Source organism: Eschrichtius robustus, chromosome 12 (genome assembly GCF_028021215.1).
Source record: "Eschrichtius robustus isolate mEscRob2 chromosome 12, mEscRob2.pri, whole genome shotgun sequence".
Classification (NCBI taxonomy): domain Eukaryota; kingdom Metazoa; phylum Chordata; class Mammalia; order Artiodactyla; family Eschrichtiidae; genus Eschrichtius; species Eschrichtius robustus.
In genome coordinates this window covers 40,602,817-40,617,117 of record NC_090835.1, presented here as the reverse complement: position 1 = coordinate 40,617,117, position 14,301 = coordinate 40,602,817, and the positions used below count along the sequence as shown (strand labels likewise).

Below are 14,301 nucleotides of genomic sequence, written 5' to 3'. Positions count from 1 at the left end.
ATTCTTTACTGCTTCATTTCCCATACAGAACCTCTCCTCCCTTTTTCTGTGAAGCTTTGCAATTACTACACATTGTTCAAGGTGTAAGTCATGCTTCATCTCCTTGATGAAAGTTTTACCAACTACTCTTTTTCCTCCAGATCCACTTTCTCTGGTGTCCTACAGCACTTCATAGTGCTACATCAAAGGTTTTAACAGTAATACTATTTTTATTATTCTTTAATGACTTCCTATGTGTTAATATAGTCCTCCCAACAAGAGTGTAAACAATATGATCACATAATGTAGATATTCTGATTTCAAGTTTCCTTACCAAAGATAGGTGCAAATTTATATAATCACACGATTCTTGTTGATTTAATCACAGTTGAATCACATCTCCATTTCAGTACTTATGATTCCTTTGAGTCTAAATTTAGCTTAGAAAACTTGTTTCTAGTACTAAAAGGGAAATGATGAGGTAAGCCCCTTGAAGCTCACATAATAGCAAAGTAGAAAAACTAAGTGAAATCAGCCAAGTAAAATTGGCTTCTCATTGCCAATTTCAACATGAAATAGCCCCACCTTCACTGACTGAAGCCATGAAGCCCACACGCCTATGCCCTTTTTTAAGTATCCAACTGCTCACCTTACTATCTTGAAAGAAATCAGGCCCTGTTCCTTAACCTGATATCCCAAGATGGCCAAGGAATAAGTGAAAAGGCCAGTGGGCCTTTCAGAACTCGCTCTGTATAAATAAAATATACTGAGACTCTCTAGTAAGAGCTGTCTTTTACAAAGAATACAAAATCTATCTCAAAGGTTGTGCAGCTTTAGGAGGTAAAGAAAAAAGGATATCTATCTTTTCTACAGCTGACTTTTATAAAGATTGTGACACTGACTGTCTTTGAAAATTTTCCCAGTAGCAGAAATAACTAAAAGTTAGAGATGTGAATTCACACTATTCCTGGACATGACAATAAGTTACACAGAATCAGTTTAAAAAACCTTAATTTTCAAGTAAAATTTAGTCCAAACTCAGAATACATAAACAGCTCTTGCAACTAACAATAAAAAGACAAATAATCCAACAAAAAATAGGCAAAGGACCTGAATAGACATTTCTCCAAAGAAGATATACAAATGTCCAAAAAGCACATGCAAAGATACTTGGAACTCATTAACAATTAGAGAAATGCAAATCAAAATCACAAAGAGATACTGTCTGACACTCACTAGAAAGGCTAATATTAAAAACCAGGAAATAAAAAGTGTTGATGAGGATGTAGCAAAATTGGTATCTTCATACAATGCTGATGGGACTGTAAAATGGTACAACCACTTTGGGAAACAGGTTGGCAGCATCTCAAAATGTTTAACATAGAGTTGCCAGTATGACTCAGCAATTCATTGTCTAGGTATAAACATAAGAGAATTGGAAACATAAGTCCACGCAATAACTTGTGCATAAATAAACATAATGGCATTATTATTATAAATAAATGTCCATCAACTTTCCATTGACTAAACAAAAGGTAGTATATTCATACAATGGAATGTTATTTGACCATAAAAGGGAATAACACACAGGAAGTGATGTCAGCAAAGTGACAGCTAGGAAGGCTCAGAGACTTTGTTCCACCAGAGACGACTTAACAATATACCATCCAAAAAGCCTGGCAACCAATTAAGAAGTCGCACTACCCCAGGTAAGCTCAAAGTCGAGAACAGCTGCATTGAAACAGCACGAAAAGTCATTTCATATCAACCACAATTACAATTCCCCCAAGCCAGCAGAGCTCAGCAGGATCAGGAGGAAAAGCTCAGCTCTCAGCTTCTCCCTTGGGCTGAAAAGAAGAGCGGTTGTGTGTTCAACGTTCCTACTTTTCAGGGGGCTGCCAAGGGACTAGTCTGTCTCACCTGACTTGGAACACTAATGGAACTGGCATATTTTGGATGTGTGGTGGTCACAGAGAAGAAAAAAGAGCTCAGAGGTTTACTGTAGCACCAGAGAACCACAGTGCCACAGATGGCTGGCTCAGCTTGCTGTGATCAGGAGAAAGCACACAGAACCCAACTTCTTCCTTGGTAGGGAAAAATTAGAGGGAATAAATATCCAGTGTTCTGGCTTTTAGGTGGGCTGCCCAAGGGACAGGTTTCTGTCTTAACTAACTCAGAGTGCTGATGGGGAACCAGCATACTCTGGAAGCCTGGGCACCCCAGAGATCAAAGAGGGTTCACTCAGTGGCTTGTTGCAGCAACAGCAAACTTGTGGTACAGCAGCCAGACACTCGAGAGAGCAAGAGATTATAAGTTCCTGAAAGAGGAAACAGCAAACCTCTCTAACTGAGAAATTACATACTCAAGCCCAGAAATTGTTTGAGGGATGCCAGGATCTCAAGCTGAGCTGATTGGTGAAGGTCTTCCCCTGTACAAAGCCAGACCATAAAGACTGGGAGATGTGGCTGTTTTTTCGAACGCACAAAACAAACACAGCAGAAGGGACTTCCGTGGTGGTGCAGTGGTTAAGAATCCGCCTGCCGGGCTTCCCTGGTGGTGCAGTGGTTGAGAATCCGCCTGCCAATGCAAGGGACACGGGTTCGAGCCCTGGTCTGGGAAGATCCCACATGCCACGGAGCAACTGGGCCCATGAGCCACAACTGCTGAGCCTGCGCGTCTGGAGCCTGTGCTCCGCAACAAGAGAGACCGCGACAGTGAGAGGTCCGCGCACCGCGATGAAGAGTGCCCCCGCTTGCCACAACTAGAGAAGGCCCTCGCACAGAAACGAAGACCCAACACAGACAAAAATAAAATAAATAAATAAATAATTTTAAAAAAAAGAATCCACCTGCCAATGCAGGGAACACGGGTTCGAGCCCTGGTCCGGGAAGATCCCACATGCCATGGAGCAGTTAAGCCCGTGCACTACAACTATTGAGGCTGCGCTCTAGAGCCCACGAGCCACAACTACTGAGCCCGCATGCCACGAACACTGAAGTTCGTGCACCTAGAGCCGTGCTCCGCAACAAGAGAAGCCACCACAACGAGAAGCCCATGCACCGCAACGAAGACCCAATGCAGCCAACAAACAAATAAATAAATAAACACAGCAGAAAATAACAAGACACAGAAATAGAAAGGGAAAATGGCCCAATCAAAGGAATAAAATGAATCTCAAAAGCCAACCCTAAAAAAACAAAGATCTATGGATTACCTGACAAATTCAAAATAACCATTTTAAAGAGGCTCAAGGTACTACAAGAGAACACAGTTAAACAACTAAAACAAAATTAGGAAAACAATATATGAACAATATTAAGAACATCAACAAAGAGACTGAAACTATAAAAAAGAACCAAACAGAAATTCTGGAGTTGAAGAATATAATATCAAAACTGAAAAATTCTCTAGAGGGGTTCAACATCAGACCTGGCCAATCAGATGAAATAAACAGCAAACACAAACATTGGTCATTTGAAGATACATGTATATGTATAACTGAATCACTTTTCTGTATACCTGAAACTAACACAACATTGTTAATCACCTATACTCCAATATAAAATAAAAATTTTTAAAAACCTGGCCATTTAAAATTATCAAGTCAGATGAACAAAAAGAAAACAGAATTAAGAACAGATAAGAAAACCGAAGGGACTTATCTGTCCATCTAAATAATTTATTTTGAACAAGATTTAGTCTGTTTTCCTCTTCTAAACAGTATGTCAATTTTTAAGAATTCTCTTCACTTATTTTCTTCTCTGAGGAACTACATATTCCTTCTGCTAAAACCAGTAATTCAACCTATGTTCTTAAACCAAGCCCTTTATCCCTACCAGGTCTCAACTCAACTATGTGCTTCAATTTACTTTTGCTCTGCCCAGAAATACACTGTAAAGCCACCACTGAAAGACAAAACCCAAACCGTCTGGTGGGTGCCATCCTCCACTTTCTTTTCCCTGCCATACATCCTGGGAAACCAGCGATATTCCACCAACTCTACAACTTGCTCTCATTTCCAAGTTACTGAAATTTCATTCCCAAATTATTTCCTGACTGACCAAATGCCCTGTCTTAGGCTTCACTTTGATTTCTTTGTAGAAAAATTCCATTGCCCACCTCATTTGTTCGGAAATGCTTTCCTTTCCTTATTTTCCCTTGACTATTAAGATATGGACCATCCTGGTTTGCCACCTATCTCCTTTGCTCTTCTGATATATGAATTTATCCCATCCAATGATTAACATACCTCCTCACTCAGCAATTTAATTCAGAGCTTCCCAATGGGTCCTGTTCTCTAACCAGTCTCCTTCTATCTGGTATCCCAGAAATCAGCTCCCAGGAAAATTTTCCTACTACAGCCATAGTTGCACGCTTCTCTTCACCAAAATCATCAAAATTTGTCTACCCTCTCCCTCATCCACCAAATAAAAACAAGCCTCTTTAAAGCAGACTCAGGGGCTTCCCTGGTGGCGCAGTGGTTGAGAATCTGCCTGCCAATGCAGGGGACACGGGTTCGAGCCCTGGTCTGGGAAGATCCCACATGCTGCAGAGCAACTGGGTCCGTGAGCCACAACTACTGAGCCTGCGCGTCTGGAGCCCGTGCTCCGCAACAAGAGAGGCCGCGATAGTGAGAGGCCCGCGCACGGGGATGAAGAGTGGCCCCCGCTCGCCGCAATTAAAGAAAGCCCTCGCACATAAACGAAGACCCAACACAGCCAAAAAATAAATAAATAAATAAATTTATTTAAAGCAGACTCAGGTCCTCTCACCTACCCACTTATTTCCCACTATCTAAGACACACAGCCAAACTTTGCCATTTGCTTTTCCTCAAATTTCATAGTTTACTGCCTCTATGCTTTTGCTTAATTTGTACCCCCTTCTAGCATGCCATACTCAAAATATTACTAATATCTTAAATGTCACCTTTTATTTTAAACTTAACTAATCTTCATAAAAGGTATACCGCATCTGCAAGGGTTTTACAACATGGTCTGTAATGTGTTGTGGCTGGTACTGTTATCATCTGCACACTCATCTAAAACAGTACCTGTAGCCCAACAAAGCTTCGTTGAGAGTCAACATTTACTTGACAGCCAGTTATTCTAAGGTAAATCCTATAGTGTGAAGAATCACATTTTACATTAAAAAATAACTTCCAATATATTAAAATTAAAATTTAAATGCCATCTCCTAATAATTACTACTGATAGCAATACCAAGCAAGCATTACTATATAGTAATCGAGGCTGTACTTCAACAAAGGAGAAAAACAAAACCAGCATGAATAAGGAATCATTAAGTATCTAAATGTAACAATTACAGTTCACATCTTTTGTTAAAAGGCAATTTTTTTTCCAAAAAGTTCACAACCTAGATGTTTTATAACAGCCTTATTAGTGAAAAAGAGTCAGCCAGCAACAGAAGGCTATCATAAACAGCTATTCACCACCTCCATCTAGTGGAAACCAACTGCTATTACCTAACAGGATAAAATCTGAGAAACTACCAATTAAACACTGAAGGCAGAGTGAAGTTTCACACTTTATAAAAGCATCATAATCACAGAGCTAAAATTGTGACTGTTACAAATAAAATCAAGCTTTCAGCAACAAAACTGATTATGGAAAGACTTAAATGTCACAGCTAAAACTATAAAACTCTTAGAAGAAAAGACAGTTGTAAAACTTCATGACACTGGATTAGGCAATAGTTTCTTAGATTTGACACCAAACACACAAGCAAGCAAGCAAGCAAGCACCAACCTAACCTCTTACAACTGTTTGTAATATCTGTTGGATCTGTAGTGATGTCCCCCTTCCATTCTTGACATTATTCTTTCTCTTTTTCTCGCTTATCTGCAGCATGACTTTAACAGCCTTATTAGTTTTTTCTAAGAACCATTTCTGAGATTGCTGATCACCTTGCTATTGTATTATTTTCTACTTCATAAAGTTTTGCACTTATCTTTACTATTTATTTCCTTCTTCCTTTAGGTTTAACTTGCTGTTGTTTTCTAATTCCTTGAGATAAATTTCTTATGGACCATTGATTTTTCAGTCTTTCTTTTTTCCTAATATATGCATTGAAAGATATAAATTTCCCTCTGGGCACAGCTTCAGCGGCATCCTACAAAATTTAATGTTCTCGTACTTTATTATTCACTTCATAATTATTCAGCTCCAAAGATATTCTATTTCCTTGTAATTTCTTCTTTGACCCAAGGATTATATGGCAATATATTTCTTAATTTTCAAGCATCAGGGATAATCTTGTAATCTTTTTGTTATTGACTTCTAGCAAAACTGCACTGGTCAGGAAAAAACACTCAGCATCAGGTAATTAGCCATTCAAATCTGATATAATTTGGCTTCTTATATAGATGTCCTACACGGATATGTTGTGCTTACAAGAAGACTTGATCCCTATAAGAGATCTATTTCTCAATCTAAATTAATTAACCATGTTAGTTAATTCATAGTTTGTTTCCCAACTTTCCAACCCTTGAAAGAATGGTTAGCACAAATCAGTTTCCATAGATCTAATGAACTCTGGCCAATGACAAAATCAACTTTTATGATAGCAGAGTTGAAGATCAGAATCTGAACCATTATAAATTCACCAAACTAAAATATTGCTGAGGGCTTCCCTAGTGGCGCAGTGGTTAAGAATCCGTCTGCCAATGCAGCGGACATGGGCTCGAGCCCTGGTCCGGGAAGATCCCACATGCCATGGAGCAACTAAGCCCATGCGCCACAACTGCTAAGCCTGTGCTCTAGAGCCCATGAGCCACAACTACTGAGCCCACACGCCACAACTACTGAAGCCCACGCATCTAGAGCCTGTGCTCCGCAACAAGAGTAGCCACCGCAATGAGAAGCCCGCACACCTCAAAGAAGAGTAGCTCCCCCTCTCTGCAACTAGAGAAAGCCCGCGCACAGCAACGAAGACCCAACACAGCCAAAAATAAATTAATTAATTAAAAAAAAAAAGAACAACAATCAAATCCAAAGTAGGCAGCAGAAAGGAAATAAAAGATCAGAGTGGCAATCAATCAAATAGAAAAGAGCAAAGCATTAGAGAAATTCAATGAAACCAAGAGCTGGCTGCCTGAGACCAATAAAAAATAAATAAATAATATTAAATAATTAATTAATTAAAAAATATTGCTGAGGGGCCCTGTTTAGACAGTCAGTAAGCCAATCTTCCCAAGAAATGTTCTTCTGTCTTGCAATTTCTCTTAATTTTCAGAACACAAGAGATACAGCAAACATTAACATAGTTAACATATAATGTATAATGCTTGCCTAGACTTAATACCCAGATAATGATTACCAACAAAGAAATAAGTCTAATGATCAGAAAACTGGACATCACAGAATTAGTTTGCTAAGCCTAACTCAGCAAAAAAAAAAAAAAACTATAAATTTAAATCATCTATGATATTTATTTAATATTTGAAAGTCTCTTATTTTTTTAAAGCTGGTTATATTGTTTAAACCTCTGCTAATATAATTTAAAATCTAGTAAAGTATCAGTTTATCAGTTCATAACCAAAAACTAACTTACCATCCTCTTGTGAGGAAGGATATGGATAAATGTGGTGGGAAGCTTTTGACTTCTCATCAGTAAATGTCCCCTGGAAAGCAAATGAAGAAGTAATGTAAAAATAAAACATATAGCAAACAAACTATGAGACGTCTCGCCAGATGCAAACTGCCTAAGAATTATAAAGGCATTATTCTACTTTTTATATTTTTTTGAGAGCAGTATTTTAAAACTATAATATTTTCATTATTTTTAGTCAAGGAAAGGGACGGTGATTAACAAGAAAAAACAAAAATAAATTATCCATAGACACAGTTTACATCGTTGAATAGGAAAATAATACAAATACTTCTTACCTAATTTTCTTTGTTGCTTTTTTTTTAAAGACTTTTTTTGATGTGGACCATTTTTTTAAAAATTTTTATTGAATTTTTTACAATATTGCTTCTGCTTTTTATGTTTTGGTTTTTTGGCCATGAGGCATGTGGGACCTTAGCTCCCGGAACCAGGCATCGAACCCATACCCCCTGCACAGAAGGCAAAGTCTCAACCACTGGACGGCCAGGGAAGTCCCCAGCTAATTCTCTTTGAATCTCTCTCTCTCTCTCTGGCTAACCTTATCAGTAATTTGAATACCTCCAACTAATTCTGAAAGTTACTCCAAAGTCATCACAAATTATCAATATTACTTGAAGTAAATCAATGCAAGTTTATGGCCATGAGACATAACCTAAGGCTACATACATACAGGATAGACATTTGACTTCACTCTAGCATGTATGTATGTGTCTGTTGTTTTAAGTCAATGTTAGAATGCTAAAGTCAAGTTCTAGCTAGGCCACAGCAATAATACTACATACAGTCTAGAATATGACTTGGAAGTCATTCAGACACAAAAGTGCTCATTCTAGAGACCATAAGAATGATGAGAAGTCTTAAAATCAGGTGTAAGTAGCACATTAACATATTACCTAATTTTTGTCTTTGACAATGAATATTTACTAAATACTATAATTAGAAAAATATAATAATGCTATTTTCAGCTGCAGGAAAACTCTAAGCTTCTTATACTTAGGGCTATCTAAAGATTAAGAAAAAAAATAAATAAAGATGAAGTAGCTACCAAATAAGGCAAGGAATTCTTAATCACTAGAAGTGTTTGAGTACACTTTTAACAGCCAGAGGAGAGGCTGAAAAGGGGATGTCGACATCTAATGTGCAAGGCAACAGTCAGAAGAGCACACTGTTGAGGACTTTGGCCTCTGGAGTCCATCAGACAGGCCTGGGTTTGCACCTTAGCTCCACCATATACTACTTAACATGACATGGGCAAGTATCTAATTTTTTTGTGCTTCAGTGTCTTCTGTGAAATAGACTGGTAACAATAAAACCTATTTCACAAGAATTTTGTTAGGACTAAGTTAATAGACACAATGAGCTAATAACAGTGACAGGCACACTGTAAGTGCTCAATGGAGTTATTAATGCATTTTAAATGCAAACGCCTGATCATCAGTATTCAATAATGGTATTATTATTAGCTTTTAGGATCTCTTCCCTAACATTCTATGAAACCGGGAAGATCTTTATATCTCACTGGAGGTTACCCCTAGAAAATAATCACTAAGTCAGATGTCTTAAGAAATATGACAGCAATAAATGTTCAGTATAAATTGTAGGAAAACACATAAACTTTTCCCAGGATGATTTGGTAGCAATAAGAGTATATAATTTCAGCTTGAAATCAACAACCAGCTGGTTAACTTGTTCCACTTATGCCCTCTAACATTCCACCTGTAATTAAGCTATACTTAACAGTCACTCCAATAGATAGTCTAAAAGAGAAAAGGTTAAGTGATTTGTTCAAATTCATATGCTAAAGTGGACTTCAGATTGCTTGAACTGAAGGCACAATCCTATTACCCTTCTCTTTGGTACAGATGTTATATGTAGGAAAAAGACTGTACTAAATCTCCAATTTTAAGAAGTACTGGGTTGGCCAAAAAGTTCGTTCGGGTTTTTCCATACCATCTTACCAAAAACCCGAATGAACTTATTGGCCAACCCAATATTAGAAATATTTGCTTTGAGAACTTGGAAGATATTTTACTAGATGCTAAAACATAATTTAACCAGCAATTTCTCTTGCAGCAGAAAAAAGACAGATATTTCATGAGGCTTCTCAACTAATTCTAAGAATTGGTAAAACTGTCATTCAAATGATTATATTTCAAAAAATTATCTTCTGAGTATCCTCAGCTACTTTACCATGACAAAAGTCTGCTTACAGTTTAGCCACATATGTAGTCACAGACCTACACATGCATAAATATGCAAGGTCTTCACCTAAAATGAAGTTAGAGAAAGGAGGTGAAGATGACAGAATATAGCACTGGTACATGTAAACCAAGACAAGGTAAGCTTATGGGGAAAACAGAATTTTCCAGTTTTTCAAAGCTACAAATATAAATACAATACATATAATGGGGGGAGGCAGGTTTACCTGAGGTAGTATCTGATCTCCTACCAACAACTGTGTCACCAGCTCTCACTCTGTTTGACTTTATAATTATGGTGATGCACAGTATGCTGGTCTCTGTAACTCTACATAAACATATTTCATAGTAAGACTATGATGAATCCATACCAATGACTTTACTAAATGCTACTCTAGGATACATACATGTATCAAATCATCACACTCTATACCTTAAATTTACACCATGTTATGTGTCAATTATATCTCAATAATGCTAGGGGGAAAATGCTATTCTAGGCTAAGAACTGGAGGTGAGTGGAGAGAGAAGAAAACTTGGTACTGTAAGAACCAAAAGAGAGAAAACTTTCACTTAATGTATATATATATACAGATATCAAAAGGTATTATAGCTGAGATTCATAAGAATTTTATACTACACAATGCTTCTGAAGTGATCATGTATATTACCTGATGTCGTTTGATTATATCTTTCAATTTGTTAGCCAACTTCAGATCAATGTCTGGAATGAGGTAGATGTTGGGTCTGGTCAGACAATTGCTCTGAGGATAAAAGAACAGATTTTGAAATTCTTTTGGTTTTGAAATAATGTCACATTATTTATGCATTTACCCTAATGGCAAAAGTTGGCACTCAAAGCCATACTGCTTAAAATAGGAAGATGTACTTTGGTAGAGAATGTAAAAGTCTTATTTCAATATAAAACCTAGGTGTTCAGCAGGCCACTTAATGCCATTCCCAGATCCCTTCTCTGCAGCTAGGTACACCTGCACAAAACACTGCTGAGACTTGTGACCTAGAGAAATTCATTATCTTTTTCATTAAGGTACCATACTGATAAATTAATCCTCATAGTCAATTTACCTGAACTTACCTTAACAGTCTAAGTCTAATGCAGCATTTTCACCTAACCTGGGAGGTGGGGGTTGGGGGAGAATACACGGGGAGGGATGCCCATTTTGGCTCATCATCTAAGTTACTTAAAATATCAAAACTGTGGATTATAGCTCTTTCCCCCCATTTCTAATCTTATAAATAGCAATGATTAAAACATGCATATTAACTCCCCAAACTATCACCAAAAATCAACCAAAAAATAAAAACCACTCAGTTATTTCTCCAAGTTAATAGTCTGTGAGAGAAGTTTCAGGCATTAAGTTAATGATAATACCTAGCAGAATTGCCAGCTGCCTCTCCCCAGGAAGGTTAATTCAGTGATCACTAAAAATTACCTATCAATAAAAACACTAAGAAAGAAAAGAAGAAAATTAAGTGTTCTCTTCTCCAGGTTATAATCTAGTTGGGGAAATAAGATTTATATTTATGGCACAACCATGAAACAAATCCAAAGAAAATGACTGTATACACAAGGGACTAGTAGGATGAAAGAATACTTATATTAAATGTGAAAGATTCAAATAATGGATTAGGTGAAATTAATAAAGAAAAATATCACAGATTATTTTACCAAAAGTTTAAGAAAAAATATTCTATAAATGACAAGTTTTAGTCATTCTTTGTAGCTCTAAACCCCAAAAACCCATAAAAATAATACAACAATAGATTTCAGAAAACTTTTCTTCCTTTGATCTTTTGGCAATCTAATAAAGCCAATCTTAGAACTGAAAGTATACTAAAGGAAAAAAATTTTAATAATCTAACTTTCTGAGTTACCTGCACCAATGTTTTTTCAATGTTCATAAACATTTCAACATTACGATCCATTCGCGATGGATTCTGTAGATCAAACCTCCGCCTGTAAGAGAAGAAGATCATCAGTTAATTTGTCTCCCACCTTAAACAAAAGTGAAAACTTGGTTTTAGTATTCAGTGCAAATGAGTTGGAAATATTTAGAAATTAAAATAGCACTCTACAAAATGTATGATATTCTCTCAGCAGTATAAGAAATCAGTGTCAACACCTTCATAAAACATTAAATTTTATGACATTAAGATCTACTCCAGTTAAAATGATCTACCAATTCCAAGAAGTATCCCCTGTTTTCCTTAAACCTAAGATATTTTACATCACACAGTAGTCCACAGATCCAAAGACAGTGAACTACTATACCATTCTTCAAGTATATGGAAAGTCTATCTACTTTACATACGCTTAAAAGTCATCTGTTCAAATTCAACAATGCCTGTAATTCTCTTAGAGCCTACTATTGTCCCAAATGTGGTAAAATCCGTCTATTTACCTTTACTTGAAATCCTTCCCCAATGTCTCTATCTAAGTACCCAAGCATAACATGGGGGTGTTGTCTTGGCCTATTCTTAGTCATTTCCATAGGGTTAAAATCTTTACAAATCTGAATGCTTCTTTCCTCATTATCTTTTATTCAACATTTACTTTGCTTTTGTTCCATTTTAATTCCAGGGAGAGGAGTATAGCTTAGTGATTGAGAGTGTTGGCTGTGGAGTCAAACTGCTATGGGTTCTAATTCTGATCCCATCTTTATGTAGTCTTGAGTGATCTACTAATACAAGGATCAATTTCTTCATGAGTACAATGGGCCCTAAGGGTTTTTGTGAAGGTTAAATGAAGTATATATGTTAAGAGCTTAGCAGAGTGCTTATGCTTAATCTGTTAGTAAGTGATCAATAAATGTTAATCATGGTTATAATTTTTTTTTAAATCATCACTACCATGCACTAACTAGGATTAAGCAGTTTGAGTCCAGAGCTCATGCTCTTAATCCTCAGGTCATCCTGTTTTATCCTGCAGATGCTCCCCACACCTCCAACATTTCTTTCTAACTCTGCAGCCTTTCTAGAATGTCACCACCCACTCAATGGGCTTGATACTATCACTTCCAGAATCAGTCCTCAAGTCTCTTCCTCTATGAAGCTACTGCTGTCTTCCTACATGTTACTAATATAATACATCATGTGCACCTGCTGTTACAGCCGCAGTCATTTTGCTGGTAAGACATTGCATTAGATGCCTTGAGGACAAGGACCAGGTTTTCTGACCTTTACAGCCCTGTGGATAATGGAATGTGTGGCTTTATTCTGACTGAGGTCTAATATTTGTTTATTACGACTTTTTCATTACTGTGCTAAGACTGAAACATTTCCTAAAGTAATGTCAATTAAGAAATTAAGCAAAGTGTCCACTAAAGCCCAGAAATAGGTAATTTAGAATAGAACTAGTTAGATTTTAAAATAACATTTATAGATAAGAGGGACCTCCATCCCAGATAACTGTACCTTGATTTATCCTTGGTACACAGAACTTTTTCTTAAAGATCACCCCCCCATTTTTTTTTTTTTTTTTTTTTTTTAAGTTTTTGAGTATCCTTCTTCCCTAACCTCTTTTGAGGAAGGAGTAGGTTAGAAATTCCAAGCAGTTTGCATTAAGTGGCAAGACAACAGATTAGCAACCAACTAACCAGGACAACCCTATTACAGCTGACAGCTTTCCATTGGTTCTTTCAGCACAATAAAAGTAGAGACATTTGAGTGTCTCCCCTTTCTAAAGAAGCGGTTGCTCTTTCATGGGCTTCTGATAGTACAGGACTAGATCCAGGAATGCATCACTTACAGAACTGCTTACTTAAAGAGTTTACTTACTATTCATAGAGAAACTGCTTCCTTAACAAATGATTCAGATACTGGAGCTGAAGAGAATTATCTCTATTAGAAATCTGAGAAATAGTTTGAAAGCAACCATTAAACAAATTAAAATAGGGCTGCGTGGATTTGTCTGCAAATGGAGATTAAAAACTAAATGAATCTGTTAACAGAGAAAGAATCAAGAATTCATTCTGCCTTTCCAATTGCTGAAGAGTAAAAGTTTCTCTTTAGAAAAGTATTCCAGCTAATAAATAAAGAAGGAATGACAGAAAAACAGTCTCTAACAAGGAATAATCTGAATAACAGTAAGGATCTATACCTTCACATTAGAATATCTACAATCTAATCTTTTTCAAAATTAGAATACTGCCACCTGGTAAGTTTTACAACTTTAAAGATAAGATGACTCTAGGCATTGAACATCAACTATCCATTACAAAAAGAGAAACAACCAGACATTACATGCCTCCAGATGGAGAAACAAAACACTGTCTATGTTACTGCTAAAAAAAATGAAACTGAATCAGACCACACCTCCAGATCTAATTATCACTTTACTAGAAATTAAGACTATGGTAAATGATCTTCTTGGGGATGTATCAGCAAAATCTAGGACATAATACAATTCTACAAGACAACCTGTTTTTGTAAAAAATAATAGTAATTATTTTCGAGGAAAAGAAGAAAGAGTGAGAA

At 36.7% G+C, this 14,301-nt stretch overlaps 1 protein-coding gene across 4 annotated transcripts in view; it reads right to left on the bottom strand.

The window, feature by feature from the left end:
• SMARCC1 (SWI/SNF related BAF chromatin remodeling complex subunit C1) overlaps positions 1-14,301 on the bottom strand; it is a 185,908-nt gene that overhangs the window by 130,372 nt on the left and 41,235 nt on the right. For all 4 annotated transcript variants that reach the window (XM_068557306.1, XM_068557307.1, XM_068557308.1 and 1 more), the window contains exons 4-6: positions 11,701-11,782; positions 10,476-10,568; positions 7,550-7,619 (exon numbers count right to left, since the gene is read on the bottom strand). In XM_068557306.1, the coding sequence (XP_068413407.1) occupies positions 7,550-7,619; positions 10,476-10,568; positions 11,701-11,782 (245 nt within the window). The remainder of the gene's footprint in view (positions 1-7,549; positions 7,620-10,475; positions 10,569-11,700; positions 11,783-14,301) is intronic.